Source organism: Agelaius phoeniceus, chromosome 5 (assembly GCF_051311805.1).
Source record: "Agelaius phoeniceus isolate bAgePho1 chromosome 5, bAgePho1.hap1, whole genome shotgun sequence".
Taxonomy (NCBI): Eukaryota; Metazoa; Chordata; class Aves; order Passeriformes; family Icteridae; genus Agelaius; species Agelaius phoeniceus.
In genome coordinates, this window is record NC_135269.1 from 70,892,663 (window position 1) to 70,916,117 (window position 23,455).

Sequence of the window (23,455 nt, forward strand, 5' to 3'; positions counted from 1 at the left end):
TTGCTGGAATGGCTCCCGAGGTATTAAAAGTCTTTTTTGCCAGCCCCGTGACCGAAGAAGAAGTCGAGATTCCTCAGCTCTGGTTTTCAAGTTTGTTTATTTTTTCTTTTCTTCTTTATTTTTCTTTTCTATGACATTCTTTCTCTGACCTGCTGAGATCTGTCCAGCAGGTTGGGTTGTGGCACAGTCCCTGCCCTTGGGGTGGTGTTGGCTTTTTATACCAAGAACTACCTGTACTTTATTTACAATAATTTCCCAATACCTATCACCTATGTTAGACAGTCTGGCTCTACTCTAAACCAATCCAGAAGTGCCAACGTCACAGCAGAAGATGGAGGACAAGAAGAAGAAGAAGAAGGACAGGACATGCCCAGATTCCTCCATCTTGCCTCTTGAACCCCCATTCTAAAACCCCAAAATTCTACTTTTTCCAACCTGTGACAAATTCACTATCATTCTACTCAAACTCTTGTGGCTTGTAACTCCTCACACAAAGTTGGTAACTGTTTCCATGGGCTAGAATCAAAGGCACAGGTGGTTTTGACTCTGTGCCAAGGTCTCTGAGCCCCCTGCCAGGGTCTTGAGTCCTCCATGGCAGTCAGAGGAATGTCCTGGGTTCCAGCAAGAGTTTTTCCCTTTCCCTCATTTTCCCACTGTCAGTTGTCCTGTTGTTACTCTCTCTCTGCTCTCATTCCTCCAGCTCCACAGCTAAGGAAAGACAAGATAGGAATCCATAGATCATCTAAAGATTAGGAAGTCTGAGAAGACTCCCAGCCACATCCAGATGATTTTTCCAGTCCTGTATTCCCCTCTCTGATCAGTACATCTGAGGCAGCAGCTCTCTGGCCACAGAGAGAAACACAACTTTCCCAGGCATTGTTGTGGGAAAGGCTGTGAGAGGAGCAGAGAAAAGAATGAGAAACAATTCTTATCTTCACTTGCTGCAACCTGGTATTGTGAATGTGTGGAATGTGTTATGGAGATTTGTTTACCAAAGGGTGGTTTCTTAATTAGCCAATGGTGATGGTGTTTTAATTAGAGGACAAATTAGGTCTACCTGTAGTGAACTAGGGTATAAAAGTATGGGTTTCTTAATAAAGATTATTATGGTCAGCCTTCTGAAATGCATGGGGTCTATGCTGATTATTACCCAGCCAGGGGCCCACTTGTGTTCAAATGCCAAATTTGGGTGATTATTAATTCATATATGCCTTGGTGACATGTGTTGCTCTGTGGTGAGACCCTCCAGCTTCCAAGAAAGGTTTTCAAGGGCTATCAATACATCCAAAAGGGATTTCTGGTGCCTAAATGTGTCACCATGCCACGTTATATTTTTATTTAAGTCAGACTGAAGTCTTACTCTGATTTCATCCAAGACTTCTTTCTCATTCCTGAAAGAATCCTGCTTGCAAAAGTTTGGGGTTCAGCTTTAGGGAGCTGAGAGAGGCAGAAAGAGAGCGAATGGGAGAGAGAGCCCAGGGTGAGGTTTTGAGAGGATGAAGAGAGGCAGTGAGGCAGTGGCTGAGATGGTGACCATGGAACTGGGCCTTGGTTTGAAGAGCAAGGCAGGTGAATGTGAGAGGACACCCTGAGCTCCATCAGAACCCCTGGGCTTGGGAGCTGAGGTGTTTTGGAGACAGAGTGAGTGATAAGTCTCGAATTTCTCAGCTGTGAGAGGCTGATGAACTCATTTTTATACAGAACAATTTAGAACCTCAGTGCTGGACCTTGGGCTCCACAGAGGTCTTTTTGATCCTTCTGGCTCCAGGCAAAGATGGAAACTAAACAGAGAACCCCAAACTCATCCCTCTACTTGCTGAAGCTGTTCTAGCCCTTGAAAACCTTTCTTGGAAGCTGGAAGGTCTCACCACAGAGCAACACATGTCACCAAGGCATATGTGAATTAATAACCACCCAAATTTGGCACTTTAATTCAAAAGAAGTTGACTTGCTTAAACTGCCAAGCAATGCAAGGCCCCTTATAGAGTTGTTACTTTTTAATTCTGGAAATTAGAGTTCTGAACTCTTTTTGCATCCAACAAATAAATTACTTCCTAAATAGATTGAGGCAACCAACCAACCAACAAACCACCACCACCCATCCCGCCAATAATTATTTTTAACTCACTCGCTTGAACATTTAATATTGTCTATCCCAGGGTTATTATGGAGAATTAAAACAAAATAACAAGAAAAGTATTTTGTGCTGCATCTGGAAGCAGTTAATTAGCAAATGAACTGGAAATAAATAAGACCTCACTGTGGGATCTGTGCTGGGGCCTTTTGCAATAAATAGCAATTCCTTCTGGGTGCTTCAGAGAAGGGAGCAGAATGGGAGCTTGCCCTCACATTGGTAGCCAAAGATGCTGACACTGAGAGAGCTGGTGAAGCTTTACAAAGGATCAAGGGGAAAAAAAAAAAAACAACAAATGGAATGAAAGGAAGAAGAGATCAAAGGTGTTGGATTGAAACATTAGCTCAGTGTGTATCTACATAGGGGAGCATCCGTGCTAAGGCCTCTGCAGGGGTCAGATGCTGTTCTGTGGATGGGGTTAATGAATGTAGGGATGGAAATTGGCTGTGGAGATGATGGAAGTGTTTGTGTGTGTGCGCACACATGTGAGAGAGAGGTTCAGCACCCCTCGTTCCTCCTTTGTTGGATCTGCTCATCCTGAGGGAAAGCAGCTGGATGCCACTCAACCTGCACTCCAAATCTGTATGGTAGCTATGTGTAACTCAGCCTCCTGCCCAGTCCCACAAGCCCTCCTTGCTGACAGATCAGGTTTTTTAATGTCTCTCTCCACACAGTCGGATGAATTTTGGCTCTTCCCCGTGGCAGGAGCAAAGCCGAGCAGGCATCTCTGATTACACAGCCAGCCAAGCGTGGGCCTGCCTGTGCCAGCTCCTGCTCCTCCTTCCTGCCAACCAAGCCCAGGCCTGGCCTCCAGCAATCTCCCAGACCCATGCCAGAACCTCTCTGGAGCTCAGAGCCTGCCAAAGGCTTTGCAGAGAGCTCAGCCAACACCTTGGCCATGGTGTGGCTCCTGATTCTCCAGCCCAGGTATTCCTAGAGCAGAGCCTGTCCATCTGCCAGAGCCTGGAGCAGATTTTAGCCTGGCAGAACTCACCTGGGCTCCCATCAAGCTCCTGTCACCACTCAGGTGATACAGGATCTGTGTAGACCTCAAGATTTGTGGACAGTATCACACAAATCTCCATCCAGAGCGTTGGGGTGGAGGAGGAAGATGTGGGGAGGGTATGGACAGACTGACACTGTGGTTTTCTGACCTCACTGCAAACCAGAATGCAGCAAAGGCGAACCTCAGTGGCAGGGGGTTATTTTTATGGGGGTGGGTTATTTTTATAGGGGTTGCCACAAAGAAAACCTGGCCTCATAGTAGTGTGAGGGTCATGAAAAGCTGAATGACACAGGCAAACATGCTCCTCTGTCATACAAGAGGTTTTCCTTGCCCCTGCATGGCAGAAAATATTAAATCTAGTCTAAAACTCAAGCCACAGAAGAGTTAAGACCAAAGAGAAGCTTAATTGAGTAGACCTATGATTTATGAGTTTTCCAAATAAGTGAGTGATCAGACAGAATTTAGCAGGTAACAAGTGACAGGATGAGAGGAAACGGCCTTAAAGTTGTGCCAGGGGAGGTTTAGATTGGAAATTGGAAAAAATTTCTTAATTGAAAGGATGATGTGATGGTGGAACAAGCTGTCCAGGGGAGTTGTGGGATCATAATCCCTAGATGTTTTCAAAAAGTGTGTGAATGTCACACAGGGGGACATGGTTTAGTGATGGAATTGGCAGCATTGGGTTGATGATTGGAATTGATGGTCTTAGAGGTTTTTTACAACCTAAATGATTTTATGATCTAATATGATCTAAGATAACAGCAAATGTTTCCCCTTTCAACCCAGATTTTTAATGAAGACCTGTTTCACCCCTTGTAGGACACAGCATAATTAAGTCATCACATCCCCACCACTGAAACAGAATCTCTGACATTCAGGACTGAACAGGGAGGCATGAGAGGAGCTAGAAGCAGGAAATGTTGTTTGTTTTACCTCCAAATCCCTCAGGACTGGATGATCTTCAATGCCAGGGAAAAGGACTCTCATCGTGTAGGTTCGGTAGTCAAGGAAAGGGATCCCAGCTCCATCCAGGTCACTTGTCAGCTCATGGATGTCTGTCTGCAGCTCTGCAAAGGCTGGCACAAAACCAGAACAACTCAGGGAGCAGTGAAAATCCAGATCAGCCTCACCAGAATGGGAAAAACCCCTGACCCTCATGAATGAGAATAAGGAATAAGGCAACATGTGGAGAGGAAGAAGGTGGACGAGAGCAGGGTCGCCTTTCCCACCACACAGCCTTTCCCCAGGGATGTGTGCCAAGGCTTTCTGTGGATTTTGAATTATCAAATCCAGTTAGGAGAGGATTGGGTGAGAGAAAGTCTGAGCTTTCCTGAACTCTGGGAGAGAGTGGAGAAAGTCTGAACTAAGGGAAAACAGGGAAAGTCAGATTAGATCCAGGCTTGAGCTGCACCCACAGGGTTCAACACCGTAGCTCAACACCGTGGTATTTTGTCTCAAAGCTTTATGGCTGGATGTCTCCTTTCTCCCAACACTGACACAGTGTCATCCTGCCTCCCTCACCCTACCTTCTTTGCACTCCAGGGCCACCCTGGACTCCAGGTTGTCCATCTGCATCTGCAGGCGCTTGAGGGTGAGGTCGCTCTCCCTGGACTTGCGCTTGTAGGCGATCAGCACGGCCACGATGAAGATGATGAGCAGCCCGCCGGCCACCGCGATGCTGACGATGGCTGGCAAGCTGAGAGGGCTGTCTGGGGAGATGTAGACCATCCCTGGGGAGAACTCCATCCCTCCTACACGAGCCTAGAGGGAAAGCAGCGAAGAGACTGTCAAACTGAGCAGGAGCGCAGAGGAGCTCTGTCATCGTCCTGGCCGAGGGTGAATGGTGACAGCCCCTTGTCTCCCAAGCCAAAAAGGGGAGGTATCTGGATATGGAACACCTTAAAAACACTTGAAATGATAGAATCACCTCTGTTGGCAGTCACCATGAATCCAGCCACCAAAGGATTTATGGTGAGATAAGTCACGAGTAACAATTTCTCCAAATCAGTTTGGATTTCATTCTGGATTTTTCATTCCCCATCCTGATGTGTGGAGCACTGATGTCACTCAGGCCCAAAATACACACAGAAAACAGAGCTTGAGGTATGGTCTGATGGGTCCTAACCCCACAATGGGGCAGAGGAGAGCTGACCCATTGAGTACAGTGGGACTGCAGAAATCAGAGTCACTATTTTCTTTTGACTCTCCCACCAGATAAAACTGTACTCGGAAGCCTCTGGGATAGTGAAAATCCACCACAAACTCCACAAAGCCTGGCCCATTCTCTTTACAGCCCCTGTCTTAGCTGTACGTTGTCAGGGTGACTGCAGATGTTCACCAGTAGGAGTTGAACACAGCTTTTTGTTCTCCATCTACTTCCAGAGGTTCCCAGAGCTGCTTCCAGCCTCTGGAAGAAGCTGCTGTGAGAGGGCCTTGGTTTTAACAACCAGAAAGAAACCCTGCAAGCACTCCTGTTCTGAGCAAAATGTTCTGCTGAAGCAAGTCCCTTAGAGGCCTTTTTTACAACATGAACACCACTCCCAGCAGGAATCCCACAGGACACCACTGGCTTTAGGCTACTACAAGGCTGTTCAAAGCTATTTGAAGAGTAGGCAAAGCTTGAGTGGTGGGAGAAAAGGTGTTCTGGCTGGACTGAAGTATAAAAAGGCTTCTAGGGCTGTGTTGTGGTTTGGGAATGCTGGTTGTAGGTCAGCAGAAAGCTGGGAAGGTGCCATGCAAAGAGCTTGAAGGATGATGAGCTCCATCATGTCACAGAGAGGCACAGCTGGCCCTGCACAAAGGGCAAACTCTTATTGCCAGGCAGAAATGCAATTAAGACCCCAGGAATGACTGTTTCCTGCTCCCATTGCACCTGGGATCACTGCAGTGTGGAATTAAACTGTTTTCTTCCTCCATTGTGAGGAGCTCTCCCTCACATTTCCTCACGTTTCTCCCCCACACCTCAGCCTGGTGTTCAGCCTTGTCCTGCATCCCACTGGCTCTCAGTTCATCTCCAGCCTGCCTGCATTTACTAATCCCAGGGCTTCCTCCATCTCAGCTCAGGCACCTACTCAGGTTTCCTCTCTAGGCTGCAGAGGAAGAAAGAAACTGGCCCAGCTGGAGCCAGCAGAAGGGACTACACGGCAGAATCACGAATTAATGAATTTTCCCAGGTGCTCTCCACCCCAACCCTTTCTGGGGACATGAATCTCAGTGACTTTGTCATCTCCTAGAAGTTCCTGCAGCCCCAGTTGCAGCCTCAAGGAAGAAGGTTGTTTTGCTTTACCACCAGGTGTAGGATGGCCAAAGAGACACAACTACAATCCTTATGTCATGGACAAGAGCAAAGTGAATGTCTGAAAACAGCTAATTTCCATCCATCCCTCTCATGCCATTTTGGGAGGGGGTCTGGAAAGATGAAATGTCCACAATGAAAAAAAGAACCAATCCTAAACTCATCTGTTCAGGTCATAGTTTCAAAATGACCAATTACTACCATGACACTGATGGCTTGCAGAGCATTTTCAGTGATGAAGGAACCTCAGGCATACAGCTGGGATGCAGCAGTAATGAGTTTTCCCATCTATTTCAAGATACAAGGTCCAAGATCCAACTCACTTATAAATCCTGAGGTTTGTTGTTGGAATGTGGCCTGCTCAACTGAGAAGGCAAACTGCCAAAATCACGTCCTAATCCATGCACTGGAAGTTGCTCCCTTTTGCCCTAGACCACTGTCCCAAAATTTTCTCCCAGCGCACACGCTTTCCTTGCTGTCAGTGGATCAATAAATTGCTTAATTCTTTTTCATTTTCTCTTTCTCCAAGCCCTGCAGTCAGACGAGTCCATTCAAGGAATATCAGACTAAACTCAAACAATCCCAATCCCAAATCCCAGTGCAGATCCATCCTCAAAGCTGGAAGAACAGCCCCTCTCCACGGGTGGGATTTCTCTCACCAAATATTCCGCGTGCACATCCGAGTTTGACACTGCAGCACGATTCCAGAGCCAACAAAGAGAAAAAACACTTTCAGGATGTGATTCATGTGAGCTGCTCCCGACACCTTTGACATTGGGATGAGGCGTTTCATTCAGTAGAAGTTCCCATTTCTCTCCATTCATGACAAGGGGATCTAAGCTCCAAAAAAGCAGGTGTTCAAAGTCAGGCCCAGCGTGTTCCCCTTCAAAGGTGGTTTCATCACTGGGAAGGTCTCACAATCCACAAGTGAAGCTGCCATGATCTGAGGGAATCTGGCTCTTGAAGAAGAAAGTTCTATGAGGCTGCAGTGTTATTGTGAGCTTTTAAAAGAAACACAAGAAAATATGCACATACAGCTGTCCTTTACTTCTTAATCCACCAAGTGGTTCTGGAGGAAGCTCTTTTTACCTTCCAGAAGACCGACCATGAACTCACCAAGGAGCAACAATCTGCCCATTTTTAAAAACTATGAGTCATGAATTTGTCCTGAATTAGACTAAATGTTCTAAATGGGCTCTGTCAGAGCCTGGCTTTCTCCAATGAAGTCCTAGTGGCCACCTGTAGGAGTTCAGGAGTTCTGAAGGAGTGTCTTTCCTGGTGCAAATAAAATTATCCCTCTAAGGATGAAATGAATTATGCCCTGACCTTCAGCTGCTGCATTTGACCATCTCTCCATTCATTATAAAGAGTCTGGTGTACTTTCCAGGCTGTGTCAGAAACCAGCAACCCTTCAAATATGCTCCACATCTTCCCTGCAGACCTTCTCTGGCATAGCCACTTGTGGATCTTTCTCACATCTCTTTCTTTTCCTTGGAAAAACTTGCCTCTGAGTTTTAGTCAATCTTGTTTTTAACCATCACCCAGGCCTTTTATTTCCTTGCTATGTTTTTTTCAAATACTTAATTCTGTCATTGTGTAAAAGACAGCTCAAAATCAGACAGCTCAAAAGAAGACAGATCAAAAGCGTGCTGACATCAACGTGTGTCATTGCCACTGCCCCTTCACTTAGAAATAATCTCTGTGTTGCACCAGTTGATTCATTCCCATGGCTCCCTCTCAGCTTGTGGCCACCTCACTTTGCAAGAAATGGTTTGTTAAACAATTTCCTCAAGGTCAGAGAGTAAATCTTTGGCAAAATCGGGAGGCGGGCATCAGAGAGATGATTTGATGCCTAGAACAGAGGCTGGGCAGAGTTCCAGAATAAAGCAGGGATTTATGGAAAGCATCTCCTCCATGGATGCACCTTGGGCAGCACAAGAGCCCAGCCAGGGCTGCACCCAAGATGAACCAAAATGGCCCCAAAATGCACCAGCGCTCCCGGGGTCTCTCCCTGGGATCAGTTCTGCTCCATTTGCATCTTGCAGTTCATTGTCCCATTCCAGCTTCAGCCCCTGCAGTCCCACCCTGCTTGTTTTTCTCTCTCCAGCCCACGGGGTTTGTGCTCCTGGGCTGAGATTTGGGTCATTTGTCCTTGGTGCCCAGCTGGAGCAGGAATTGTTTTGTCTCCCTGCTCTGTGCACAGAGCTCACCATCCCATAATATGAAGCCCAGACCCACACACAAAAGCAGCTCAGAATCTGAAAAATAAAAAAGCTAAACCTTGAGACATCAGTTTGTGTGAAACATGGTCCCAGCCTGAGCAGCAGAGATGCTGTGCCGTGCTGGAGGAGGCATTTTCCAGCCCTGGTTCCAGATGCAAAGTCCATCCTTGAGCACCTCCATCATCTTCCCAGTTTCCCAGCAGTCCAGCATCCTCAAAAAAGGATTGTTTTTTAATCTTTGCTTCACTTAAACTGTCCAAAGCTGCAGGAGCAGGGGAGTCTTCCCAATTAGTGCAGCCTGGCCAGATGTCCATCATCCAGGATCCCCAGGGGTTGATTATTGCTCACCTGGCTTTGAGTTTTGTCTCCCCAGGATTGGCTTTGTCCGTCTCTGACTAACCATATGTTTAATCATATCCATGAAAATGAAAGGAAACATTTATTGCCGTGCTCAAAAGCTTTGGTTTTCACACAGAGAAAATCTCTCAGTTCATTATTGCTCTTCTTGGAGAGTCTTAATGTGCTTTGCAATGAATCGAGAGTCATGGTGTATTTGCATGGCTGGAGAGGATTATTGCCTCTATTTTCCAGATGACAAACTTTGGCACAGAGAAGTTAAGTAGCCACTACAAGGGATCCCATCAGCAGCCACAAACAAGACCCAAAATGGTCATCATGAGCTCTGCTTCCTTAACGGTTCCCAGAAAAATCTTTTTAAAGATCAAACTCTCTGAGTCTCACCGAAATAAATAAATTAATATGTGACAGATACAGCTTTGGGAGGCACAACAGAAGAACAGTTGTTCACAAGGAATGAGAAACACTGATGTCAGTTGTCAGCTTTTGTTGTTCCCACCCACAGCTTGGTACAACTCCAGGCTGTTTGCTGATATGATGTTTATCAAGCACCAGCATCAAGGAATTCAAATTATTGAGAGGAAAGTAAAAAAAGGAGTAAATAAATAAATGGTGAGAGGAGGAGAAGCTCCCTCTGATGTAATCACCAGGTCCATTCTTCATTCAGGAAGGATTTGTAGGAGCACACTGAGTCTTATAGAAGTCAAAACTCTGAAGTCCAGTCACACTATTGTCCACACGCTGCTTCTTATTTTTTTTTTTTCTCTCTTACATAAAGGCAAATTTTAGTCACCATCCTGTCAACAAAGTGATGGGGACTGTGCTGAATTTAACAATTTCATGTAGGAACATGTTAAATGTGATCTCACATGAGAATCCAGGGTTCATACAGCCCAAACAAAAACAGAAGAGAGGCAAACTCTCCTACAGGGACTTGATCATGAAAGGTGTCTCACTGTCCACACCCTTGATGAGAATATTGTTCTGTTCTCACCCTGTTCTCACCTTTGATGAGAATATTACACCAAAAAGGGACCCTGATGTTTCTGGGAACTCAAACAGTGATGCAAACCCCTTGGAGCCCTCTGCCAGCTCTGCAGCTCTGCTGTGCCCTCCCAGGCCACCCAGGGAGAAGGGGCTGGGGGTCAGGCATCACTTACCATCACCTTGTGCCTCCCAATGAGGTTTGGGGACTCACAGAGGAGTTGCACGTCTGACACGGTCACCGCACAGGGCTTCTCCCCCACCAGCACGGTGTAGTTCAGCCTGGCATTGCCTCCTGCCACAGGTGGGATCAGATTCCTGCCCTGCACAGAAAGGAACATCACACCCCAAAATAACCAAATAAATGTCAGCAAAGAGCTTTCTTTCCCCCTCTGGTTCCTTCTTGGGATACAAGTGTTGATATTGCATTTGATAGGTGTGGATGGCTGGGCACTGACACTGCTCCAGGCCAGGTTGGATGGATGGGGCTTGGAGCAGCTTGGTCTAATGGGAAGTGTCCCTGCCCATGGCAGGGGGTTGGAATGAGATGGTCTTTAAGGTCCCTTCCAAGCTAAATATGATTCCATTATGACATTTGTAGCTCGCCATTTGCTCACACAGAGAGGAAAAGGCAATTTAGAAACTCACGCAGAGAGCAGCATGAGTGGCCACAGACTCAAAGCAGTCACAACGGCCTGTCCTGCTCCTCCCTCTCTGCAGCTGAGTGGGAAATGCTCCATCTAAGTCCTGCACAATAAAGCCCTCACTAAACATAGGCAGGCAAGCAAGGCAGACCCCTTTCCAAACATGCAAAAAGCATCCGCAGGTAAAATAACTTCTTTGCATATTCACTGAGTAAAAATAGTGATACAGGAATGCTGCATCATAAAATTCCTTCTCTGTACAGCTGTGAAGTTTACAGAAACTGCAAGGGACTGATTTGGGTTAAAACAAGGGGGAGAGGAAGGTCTTGAATGAACAAGAAATGAAACAGAGTTGAGTATTTCACTATCAGCCACATTGCAAGGGTAGAAGATGTTTTCTGGTGAACAGCAGTGGGTACAAATTTAAGCTGCACATGGGAGTTTATAATTTTTAGTTATGAGTGTGGGCAGTGCTTGGTGCTTGCTGATGGTGACTCTGATGTTGTTGGAATGGAGGAAATTTCTGGGGTGCAATCAGGATGATTTATGGGGCTGCTGGCAGGCACAGAGAGGCAAGAAGCAGAATTTCAGTCCAGTCCTTGGTGCCCATCTCACCTTCAGGATGATGGGACTTCCAGGCTTCAGCTCCAGGATCCCTGAGGGATTGAAAACCTCGAAGATAGGGTTGGGGTAGTAGGTGAAGTTGGTTTTGTTGAGGATCAGCAGGGACTGCACATTGTCAAGGATGAAGCCAAACTCCTCCGGGCGCTCGGCGAGCTCAGACTGGTGATTGGGGTCCACAGCCAGAGCTGGGGCCTGGCAGGTCATCTCTGTGCTGTTCTGCACCTCACAGTTCTGGGGAAAGAGACACAAAATATTAATTGGGAATAGGGACCCTGGCAGGTCATCTCTGTGCTGTTCTGCACCTCACAGTTCTGGGGGAAAAGAAACCCAAACCAAGGAGTCTTTAGGGAAATAGGGATCCTGGAGATCATCTCTGTGCTGTTCTGCACCTCACAGATCTGGGGGAAAAGAGACCAAAACCAAGGAGTGTTTATGGGAAATGCCCCCACCCTTCCTGGTGGGCAGATGGCTCTCAGGGAGAGGGAGGAGAATGGGTTATTCTTATTCCCCATCACACAATCAAGGCTGGGCAGGGGTTAGGAAAGCCTTGCTGGGGCAGGTGTGTGGAGCAGTTTGCACTTCAACAGGGCCTCCTGTGCCTCTGGAGAGAGAGCTCAGCCTCTCTTGCCAGTGTCAGCATCTTCCCCTGACTTTGTTTCCTTCTGGAAATAGAAGATTCTTCCCTTGAAGAAGATTTTTTGCACAGCACAGATTAGTCAAAACCTCACTACCACCTTGCAATTAGGTCTCACACTCTGGCTGTTTTTCCACAAGTGTTTGTGCAGTGCATGCTCAGTTGTGCTCAGGATTCCAGTTTGGATATCAGGTTACCTGAAATGAATCCCAGCAATCTGGAGAAGCAAAGACAAAGGTGAAGGTCTCAGGAGACCCTGAAGTTTGGTTCCAGCCCTGCCAAAAACCTTCTTTTTGTGTGTGTGTCCTTCAGGGATGGGGTAATATTTCTGGAAACAAACCATGACTTCTTTTTTGGGCTGCAATAGGAGATTTCAAGCTCCAGAGGTGTCAGCCAGCCCCTGTCCCCAGCGTGGCATGTCCCCTCCTATTGGAATATTACCAATATTCCAGCTCTGCAGTCATACTCACATTGACGTGCTCCTTTCCACCGTGCTTTGCTCGGATCTGGGGGTTTTGGATGAGGTCCAGGTGAGTTCCCCACACAGCAATGGGAGTGTTGCCACTGGAGAATAAGAAATGGAATTAAAGAATGAACCCAGGTGATGGATATCAGAACCCATCACACCAGGAATGGGTGATCTGTGTTCCTAAATGTTGGTTGCAAAGTGTCTGACCACGTCTCGTGGTCCCGTAAAGAGGGAAGGAAGAACAAAACAAGTTTTCATTCATTCATAAGGGGAGAAATAAGTTGTTGGGAAGGATGAAAGTTTGACAAGAAAGTCTCACAGATATGGATGCTTAGCAGAAAGATTTTTAAATGTGGAGTCTGATGAAGGAATAGAGATGGAAGCAAGTTTTGATATAGAGGAAAAGAATTGCTGAGCCAGTCTCACTGGCTAACCAAGGAGGCAAAGGGTGTGTGAGTTAGAAGGGGTTTTATGGCTTAGAGCAAAGGATAAACCCACCCCAAACAAGAAGATGTTTTTACCAAGCACAAAGAGAGCACAGGCAAACAAGGCAGCAAATGGTGCAAGTAGAAAAAAGGTCTCAGAATTTTCCACTGCAAGAAAACTGAAAAACAACTTCTAGCTTAAACTGTAATGCACTAACTTGGAGTGATTGGAGAACAGTACCATGAATATGGTAATTACAGTAGTTATGACAGGCTGTAGATAACAGTTCAGGTATAGATTGGTTCTACTGCATGAAGATGCTCAGCAAAGAAAAGTCTATAATGCCCTGTAACCAAAACCAAAGGGTCTGCAGGGCTGCCTGCAGCTGGAGCTGACAGCTGTGGGCACAGCTCTGTCACCCACAGCCCTGGGCTGCTGTGACACCTTGGATACAATAAACTGCATTTTGGATACAATAAACTGCATTTTGGATGCAATAAACTGCATTTTGGATACAATAAACTGCACTTTGGAGAGCTGCTTGGAGTCCCACATCCCTCATGTAGGCTCTTACAATAAGTGAAGATAAATGCTTGCTGAAACTGCCATATCAGGCAGCCTCTGGGTATCGATGCAGGGCTGGTACAGCAGGAGGTGGGGGCAGAGTGATCCAGGGCTGAAAGGAGAAGAGATGTCCAAGAAAGCAAAACCTTCCCCTGTCAGGGCTGACACAGCCAAGACAGGAGGAGGAAATGCCATCAGCACACAGCCCCATCTCTGAGGGTTTCCCAGGGTGAGTAGTGCTCTCAGCAGTTTCAGCACCTGCCTCTGTAACTCCCTTTGGACACTGTCCAGGATGCAGTTTATTTCCTGCTGGGAAGGGGAGGCCATGTGGAAATCAATGGGGTAGTGAGAAGAATGTTCAGAATCCCCTTCCTGCCCCCAGGTAAAGCTGCACGAACAGGAAAGGTGAAGCATGTGCATTATAAATGAGAAAACACCAGAGAATAAACACCCTGGGAGGAAGAAGGCAACAAATCTCCCCCGTTTCTGGCCTTTGTTTGCAGTGCTCCTGATTTATCTTCCATTATTAATCAGCTGGGGAGGCAGGAGTGAATGCAAACACACACAGGAGAGATGCCAGGTTTGGGTGAGCTCTGCTCCAGCCCCTGCAGTGGCACCCACACTGATGAACCAAACACTTTTGGGGTTCATCCAGAGAGAATTGGCACAACCACATCTCTCAGCAGATGTCTGGGGACACTTCTCTGGGAGGCTCCTCGTGGTCTTTCACTCAAGGGCTGGACTGGTCCATGGTTAGGGCAATATTTGACCTTGAGCTCTGCAGAGTATCTCAAGTATTTTCTCTCTGAAATATCAACTATAATGGGAAATTTTACAGTGCAAACCCACATTTTGTTGTTTCCATAAGATCTGGATGAGTTTTTTTGAATGCACAAGGGATCCTGATGAAGTCACACATCTGCTTACAATAGACCTTCCCTGCTTTACAGAAAAAAAAATCCTCTCTCCAAAATTCAGCTTCCCTGTAAAGATTCCTGACATCATCCAGAGAGAATTCTTCAAAACACAGAAGTGTATAAACCAAATTGTTCTTTCTCCACTGTCCTGGATCTTCTGAATTTTGACTGCGAGCCTTTATATCAATAATAAAAATACAATTTTACTGCTATTATTGTATAATTTAATAATTATATCAGTACGAATACAATTAATCTCTGCTGATTCAAGCTAGATGGGATTTTATATCTTTACTTGGCTGAAAGTTTTATGTGTTCCACAAAAATCCAATGTGTGAACACACCTACAGGTATGTGTGTCTATATAAAGACAAATCCTTTTATTTAATCAACCAAATCTGTACACACAGCTTTAAACCCACAAGTTAAAAATCCTCTATTTGGGTTGGAATCTGAGCTTGCAGGCTCAGACCACAGGTAATAAACACAGCCACAGCACCTGACCAGAGAGAGGGAAAGAAAAAAGATAAAGCAGTTTTTTTTGTTTGCTGAAGACTTAAAATCACCCCTAAACCCTCTCTGGCTTGAAAAGAAAGGAAATAAAACAGTTTCTTGCCTTGAAAATCGCCGGCCAATGGCATTTGTGCCTGCATCTGGATGCTCAGCCAGGTGGGAGCAGAGCCTGGAGACCTGCTGCTGCCCAGCAAAATAACAGAGGTGCCAAAAGCCCTCAGAATTTAACAGTTTATTGCCCCAAAAAAACCCTGAGAGTATCATTTTCTGCCTTCAGACTCAGGTAATTGCTGGATGTAACTCAAATCAAACTCAGATCAAAAGTATTAATGGAGCTCATAAAATTTTATTTACTTGCCAGCCCAGCATGACTTTTTTTTTTTTTTTTGGCTATGGAAATAAATTAGCAGTAATCTTTTCTTTATTGTTCTGAAAAATAAAGGTTTTAAGCCAGGCTTGGTGCATTCATTCACTGGTCTTGCAAAGCTGGTTTAGTGGCAATCATCTCTCCCTGGGAGCAGCTCAGCCCCACAGTTACAGCACCTAAAACTCTCCCTGACACCACAAACCCCCATGGGAATCCTGAATATTCCATCTTTGCTCTCCAGGGTTGCCCAACCTTTGGAGTGACTCAAAAGTGCTTAAGAAAGAGGATGAAATTGGGGAGGTCTGGTTAAAAATGCTCAAGTTGATGATTCCTGATTTCAGATGAAGAAAGCAAAGGGGAGAGGTTGTACCCAAAAAATGCTCCATCCCTGGAAATGCTCAAATAATACCTGGAAGTGTGCAAAAGCTGTGTGGATGTGTCACTTGGGGACACATTTTGGTGGTGAATGTGACAGTGCTGGGTAAAGAATTGGAGTCAATTATCCTAGAGGTCTTTTCCAGCCTTATTAATTCCATGAGAGATGAGACATGTGCAGTCCCAGCCACCCATCCCAGCAGCTACACACCCCAAAAATAACCCAGTACCCCCTAAACAAGCACCTCACCCTTATTTCCATTTTTCCTGGGATTTGGGATGGGAGATCCCATCCATCCCAGCAGCTACACAACTCACAAATAACCTAAACAAACACCTCACCCTTATTTCCATTTTTCTGGGATTTGGGATGGAAGATCCCATCCATTCTAGCAGCTACACACCCCACAAATAACCCAGTACCCCCTAAACAAACACCTCACCCTTATTTCCATTTTTCTGAGATTTGGGATTTGGGATGGGAGATCCCATCCATACAGGGAGCTACACACCCCAGAAATAACCCAGTACCCCCTAAACAAGCACCTCACCCTTATTTCCATTTTTTCTGGGATTTGGGATGGGAGATCCTATCCATCCCAGCAGCTACACACCCCACAAATAACCTAAACAAGCACCTCACCCTTATTTCCATTTTTTCTGGGATTTGGGATGGGAGATCCTATCCATCCCAGCAGCTACACACCCCACAAATAACCTAAACAAGCACTTTACCCTTATTTCCATTTTTCTGGGATTTGGGATGGGATATCCCATCCATCCCAGCAGCTACACACCCCACAAATAACCCAGTACTCCCTAAACAAGCACCTCACCCTTATTTCCATTTTTTTCTGGGATTTGGGATGGGATATCCCATCCATCCCAGCAGCTACACACCCCACAAATAACCTAAACAAGCACCTCACCCTTATTTCCATTTTTCTGGGATTTGGGATGGGAGATCCCATCCATCGCAGCAGCTACACCCCCCACAAATAACCCAGTACCCCCTAAACAAGCACCTACCCTTATTTCCATTTTTCTGGGATTTGGGATGGGAGATCCCATCCATCCCAGCAGCTACACCCCCCACAAATAACCCACTACATCCTAAACAAATGCCTCACCCTTATTTCCATTTTTCTGAGATTTGGGATTTGGGATTTGGGATGGGAGATTCCATCCATTCCAGCAGCTACACACCCCACAAATAACCCAGTATCCCCTAAACAAGCACCTCACCCTTATCTACATTTTTTCTGGGATTTGGGATGGGAGATCCCACCCATCCAGCCATGGGACACAGAGTCCCTGCACCTCCAGGCTGGGCAAAGCTTTGCTATCACACCTGAGGCATCTCCTTGGCTGCTCCTTCTCCTCTGCCTGGCAGCTTCAGCAGAGAAATCAAGGAGCAAGGAGGCTGTGGAGAACTCCTCACATCCCAGCCACACCTGAGGCCAGAGAGGAGGAGGAAGAGGAAGGTCCCTGTGCTGCAGCTTTCCAGGGGATTTTCAGGAATTCACTCTCCTAGGCTGTCAATCTTGCACCTTTTTAAGCAGCACTGAACTGGCTTTCTAAGGGAGTAAAGTGATTTCTCATTTCACTGATAACCTGGACTCTGACTGGAAATAAAAGCCCCAAATGGAAAATCCTGACATTAAAGCTTCAAGCCCAATGTGCAAAGACTCAATCCGGCTAAATCAGTAAATTCCCTCACGGTAATTAAAGGCACTAATTGATTTGTGAAAACATCTTTGGGATGGGAGCTGAAGTGGGGGGATTTACAAGCCCTGCTCCTAATCCCCAGGGACTCCAATCAGTCCAGTTTGACAGGGAAGCAGAGAGCTGCCTGGATGAATGAGGGGAGACTAAGACTTCTTATTTTGTATCTTTTCAAGGAAATACCAGGGCATTTAATGACCAATTTCTCCCTTCCTGAGGCCATTCCTCCAGGCTTCTGAGAGTTTGGGGATCGCTTGGATGCTTCCCACAACCACGGCAAACGCTGCTCTCAGGCACTTTCATGTGAGCCCTGTGAATTCAGCAAAGCAGCATCAAGGGGGTGAAGAGAAAAAGGGATCCTTAACGAGGAGAAAGGCTCTTGGATGGGGCAGGGAGCAGGGCTCCCATTGTGTTTCATCTCAGGACAGAGCCCTGGGGCTTCCAGGCACCATGGCCAAGCAGGCAGTGCTTGGTCCTGAGGAATCAAGGCCGTGAAGGCTGTGAGAAATGTAGAAATTTCAAGTCCATGGAGGCTGTGGGAAATATAGGAATTTCAAGTCCATGAGGGCTGTGGGAAATGTGGGAATTTCAAGTCCATAAGGGCTGTGGGAATTGTAGGAATTTCAAGTCCATGAAAGCTGTGGGAATTGTAGGAATTACAGCTTGCAAAGTGTGAGAGAATGAAATGCTTCATGGCTTAAATATTGCTAAAATCATGGAAAGGCTTTTTCCCACTGTAGCAAACTGCAAAGAAGCAGCTGCTCATCTGTGACCACCTCAGCCACCCCTCCGCAAATACACCTACAAACAGAATTTGGAGTGTGGAGGGAACTTGGGATGAGATAAACGTGATACTATTGTCCAGTCGTCCCAGGTCAAGGGAGGAGAATGTGATTCTAGAAGAGACACTGGGATGCTGGTGGCTCAAATACTCGGGGGAAGCTGCCATGGGCAAAGCATCCACCCAGGTGCCAGGGGCAAGCTCAGCTCAGCTCAGGCTGGAGCCAACCCTGGGAGGTGGGAACTTTGTCCCTATCAAGTGTGATGCCTTGAGAATCTGAGCTAGAGCAGAGGCTGGGCAGAGTCACAGAATAAAGCAGGGATTTATGGAAAGGATCTCCTCCATGGATGCACCTTGGGCAGCACCAGAGCCCAGCCAGGGCTGCACCCAAGATGAACCAAAATGGCCCCAAAATGCACCAGCGCTCCCGGGGTCTCTCCCTGGGATCAGTTCTGCTCCATTTGCATCTTGCAGTTCATTGTCCCATTCCAGCTTTAGCCCCTGCAGTCCCACCCTGCTTGTTTTTCTCTCTCCAGCCCACGGGGTTTGTGCTCCTGGGCTGAGATTTGGGTCATTTGTCCTTGGTGCCCAGCTGGAGCAGGAATTGTTTTGTCTCCCTGCTCTGTGCACAGAGCTCACCATCCCATAATATGGAGCCCAGACCCACACACTAAAGCAGCTCAGAATGTGAAAAATATAAAATCTAAAACCTGAGGCATCAAGTGAGCTCAGCTGTGGTAACTTCCCCGGCCAGGGCAGTGCTGGGACATTCACACAGAGCCCCTGAGGTGCTCACTCTGCTGCTGGGCCAGGATGGGACATAGTGGAGCCAACTGGGCTGGTGCAAGGGGCAGCTGTGTCGACTTTGAAGGTGTCAAAAATTCGTGATGCACCACATTCCATCATCGAGGTGTCCCTGATCCACAGCTTTCCATCATCCAGTGGGAAACTCCCCACTGGGTATTCCAGCTGAGTATAAACCCAACAGAGGTTGTGTTCTGGGGATTTTGCTCATAATTTCTTTGTGATGCCCCTTGTCCTCTGATGGATTCAGTCTGTGACCATCACTTCAAATGACTGACATGAAACTTGCAATGACCAAGTTCTGTGGAGCCTATGAGTAGTGCAATTTTTCTATTCTCATCCTTTCCTTTTCTTTCCTACCCATTTTCTTATGTGATATTTTTAGGCTTTTTGTATTTTCATATTGCTAGAGATAATAACAACCAAAATGGCTTTGTAGCTGCTTCCCCTTAAAACCAAATTGTTCTAAAATAAACCTATATACATATATATAATATATATATTTACATATATAATGTATATATCTACTTATGTATACATATATTTACATATATATTATATTATACAAACGCTGATCATTCAGTGTCACTTCACTCTAATCCACCCTGAGGGATCTATTGGCTCTGGAAAGTTTCCCTGCACAAATTCTTGCTGGACACAACGCTTGGAAATCAATTTTCTACACCAAGGGCCAAAGTTATCAGTACAGTGCTCCTTTAAAAAACCATGGGAGTTGGGAGAAGGGTTTTCCTGGGATTCTCACCTAAAGATGCTCCACTCAGGCTCGATCCTCAGGATGGTGGGATCCTCTACATATTCATAGTGCAGCTCCTGATGGATCTTGGCCTTGTCCACTCTCACAGACACCTTCACCTTCTCAAAGCCTTCGTAGGAGGCTGTGGTGTTACAGACAATGTGCTTGGTGGATCTCCTGGGAGGTGGAGAAAGTAAATGTGAACCAGGTGATACCAGCAGCAAGATGGTGCCAAAAAGAGCCCAACTATTTATTCTTATGTCCTGTGGCCCCAAATTTATTCTTATGTCCTGTGCACTGAAGAGGTGGAACTCAGTGTGACCCATTTATGTTTCTGTAGCAGTGTCTGGGGAAGTGGCATTGCCTTTTCACTGGTTTGAATAAAACCACAAGAGCGCTCATCTCTCAGGACTCAAAGTAAAATCTGAACCCCAAGGGCAGTCCAAACCAGGCCTCTCTGCAGAAGTATTTCTCTGTGATTAAATGTTTGATGGATGTTTCCTTCCTGCCTGCAGACATGTGCAGCAGCAGCTCGTAAAAGGGGTGTTTGCACCTCAGCTTTGCGGTCTGGGATCATAAAGTTTGCTTTGCATTAGGACTGTAAGTCTTGTTTTAAGTGCAGTTTGCAGCATGCCTGGGACCTCTGGAAGTGCTAATATAGTGGGAAGCATTTTATGATTAAAGAGGATTCTGCATAAACTTTTCCTTTTTGGCAGGGCTCAAAACCAGCTCCAGGACTGCATTCCTTTCAAAATGAGTCAAAAATCCGGGCACCAAACATTCTCAGGCTTCCCAGTCCTGTGATTTGTGATGCAGCCTCACCTTATACCCCTAAAATGGGGGTGTAAGCCACCTCCAATGACTGCACCCTCCAGGTGCCCTCTAAATTCCCCCAAAAGACAATGCCCAATCCCTCCTAAAATTCCCCAGCCTTCAGTGAGCATCTCCAAGCAGCTGTGGCTCCCACTTGGCATTTCAAATCACAGCCTGTGACTTCACCCTGCTGAATTTTGGATGCTGGATCGCTCCACAGTCATGACAGGCTGCTAAAGAGGATCCCCACAGCCAGAAGAGGGAAGGGCATTGCCCCAGGGCAGTGCTCCCAGGTCTCCTGTGAATGAGCTTTTCCTCTGCCAAGGACATATTTGGGAGAAATGTGCCAACTTCATCTTCAGCCCCCATCTCTACTGGCAGCAAAATGTGTTGCTCAGGGTAGTTTGGAGCTGCAGGAGCCCCTGGGAATGGGATTCAGACTCATTCTCACAGGGATCAGGGAACATCCAGCAGGTAACACTGACATTAAGCCTCTCTGAAGCGCCATTGAGCAGGAGCCAACACGGAGCTGAAATGTTGCAAATCATCCATTTCTTAGCACTACAGGACTATTCTGGGATAAAAGGGAGGTGGTTTAGTACTTCGAACTGATGTTGTCAGATTTTCTTTGTCACCTCCACTAAAGCAGGGACATGAAAATGAATCTTTTAAACGACGCACTCCCAGAGCAAGTAGCAGAGCGCAGGACCGTGGAGAATTGTACTGAAATCTGACAAGAGGCCACGGGAAAAAGCACATCAAATACCAGTCAAAACAATGAAATAAATCCTATTTTCTCTCCCCAAAACATGGCCAGCAAGGCTGTGCATGGTGCAGAATGCACAAGTCCTGTTGCAGCAAAGGAGGCGCTTGAGGGACAAGGTGTCAGGGCTGCAGGAGAAGTTTGCTGACTTTAAGTGGCATTTAATCTTTTGCACTCAGGCATGAGCAGCAGGGAGGGCTCATCTGTACCTGTAGAAGAGGCAGGGCTGTCTCCCAAAGGTCACAATGACATTGCTGCCAGCGTTGAGGTTGTTGCCTGTGATTGTCACCTGGGTGCCACCCGACACTGGTCCTCGCTTCGGCTTCAGGTCAGAGAGGGTCAGAGTCTGTGGAGGCAAAGGGAGGTGTTGGAGACACAGCACAGAGACCTTCCCTCTCCTGTTAGTGCTGGAGAGAGGGAGGCAACCCCAAGGATTAATCTGGGCTTCTGAAATTAGCCACATTTGGCTGATAAAGGAGCCTGGGGTGACACCAGATCTGTCAGAGACCCTCTGCTCGAATGCCAGCTTTGGTGGGATGAGTTCAGACCCAACCCCAGTCTGTTCTCACTCCTCCAAAATGAGATCTGCCCTTGTACCCACTCAGAAATATTCCTACAAGGACAGGTCCATGCCTGGAGCACCTTGGGTCACAACCTCTCATCTCCACTGCTTGTTTGGCACAGCCCAGGGCTCTTTCTGCTGTCACACACCACCAGCTCTGCAGGGTAACTCAGGCACTGAACTGGTTTGATTGGAGCTTAATGGGGAATTTCCACCTCCAAACTGTGGGACTCACAAGTGATGAAAATGGTTTGGTTTTGAGAAGATCACTCAACTTTATTGATTCTCAGAATCACAGGAGAGTTTGGGTGGGAAGGGACCTAAAGATCAGCCAGTCCCACACCAGCCATGGGCAGGGACACCTTCCACTATCCCAGGGTGCTCCAACCCCTGTCCAGCCTGGCCTTGGACACTGCCAGGGATGAGGCACAGCTTCTTTGACCTCACCATCCTCACAGGGAACAACTCCTTCCCAATATTCCATTTAACCCTGCCCTCTGGCAGTGGGAAGCCATTCCCCCTTGGATGGAGGAGGGCTCAGCAGAACGTCTGGGTTTGCTCTTGCCTCTCCCACACAGGATGCCAGAATCACTGAGGTTGGGAAAGACCTCCAAGGTCATCCAGTCCAACCTGTGACCCATCCCCACCTTGACAACCAGAACAGAGCTCATCCAGCTGTTCTTTGAACGCCTCTAGGGATGGGACTCCATCACCTCCTGGTGCAATTCCGACGTTCAACAACCCTTTCCATGAAGAAATTCCTCCTGATGTCCAACCTGGACCTGCCCTGGTGCAAAATGGCCATTCACGACCCTAAATCTTTCTCTTATCTGACCTGGATATTGAGGCAGCCTTGAGCTGTCCTTCACTGAGACATGGTGGTGGTGCTTCTCTGAAATGCAACAGCCACAGGAGCAGCACTGTCCTTTGAACACCTTTTCCCTTTTCCTGCTGATTTTCTGAGCCTCTTTTCCCAGCCTAACACAGCACTGTGTTAATATATCAAAAAAGGGGCACAATTCCTTTAGAGGCCCCAAATCTCAAAACTCTTTTTCTTACCTTGCCACCCTCCCTTCTTCCCCAAATCAAGATAAAATACTCGCTCTCTGAAGGCACAGATCACCCTGTTACCACAATGCAGAGAGGAGACATCAATATTCAGGGAGAAATTTGGTGTTACAGTTTATTCTTTCATTTGCATTTTAATAGAAAAACTTTCCATTCAGTCCCAAGTGAAAAGCTACTATATGCATTTAAATGAAGATTATTTCTTTCCCCTCTCTTTAAGAATGATGACACAAGTGCTTGAAGCTCTCAGCTCCTCTGAGCGAGCAGGTACATCATGCAGTCACCTTATTGAGCTTTGGAGACCATTAATCCATGTTTATAAAACCACCTGACACACCCCACAGCTCCCACTCTCGCACACACAGAGCCACCTCTGTTCCCAGGCCCCTCTGGTTTAATCATTTTGAAAAACAGCGGCAAGATTTCCATTTTTCCATTTTGCTCCTGTTCTAAATGCAGCTCTTGGAGGAAGGGCAGAACATGAAAACCGGATGTACAGCTCTGTAGAAGGATCTGCTGTCAGAGCTGGGCACTTTCTGTGTTTAAACCTGGCTGGTTTTCACCTGATGGCTTGGAATCTGGTTTTATACTTAGAATCATGGAATTTTTGAGGTTTTTGAAAAGTCCAGGCATTAACCCAGCACTGGCAAGGCC

The 23,455-nt window shown here is 46.6% G+C and overlaps 1 protein-coding gene across 1 annotated transcript in view; it reads right to left on the reverse strand.

Annotated features, from left to right (window-relative positions):
* PLXNA4 (plexin A4) overlaps nucleotides 1–23,455 on the reverse strand; it is a 510,265-nt gene that overhangs the window by 51,693 nt on the left and 435,117 nt on the right. Inside the window, exons 15-21 of the mRNA XM_077179282.1 lie at nucleotides 21,381–21,517; nucleotides 19,605–19,772; nucleotides 12,371–12,464; nucleotides 11,258–11,497; nucleotides 10,175–10,321; nucleotides 4,667–4,901; nucleotides 4,074–4,216 (exon numbers count right to left, since the gene is read on the reverse strand). Coding sequence (XP_077035397.1) covers nucleotides 4,074–4,216; nucleotides 4,667–4,901; nucleotides 10,175–10,321; nucleotides 11,258–11,497; nucleotides 12,371–12,464; nucleotides 19,605–19,772; nucleotides 21,381–21,517 — 1,164 coding nt within the window. The remainder of the gene's footprint in view (nucleotides 1–4,073; nucleotides 4,217–4,666; nucleotides 4,902–10,174; nucleotides 10,322–11,257; nucleotides 11,498–12,370; nucleotides 12,465–19,604; nucleotides 19,773–21,380; nucleotides 21,518–23,455) is intronic.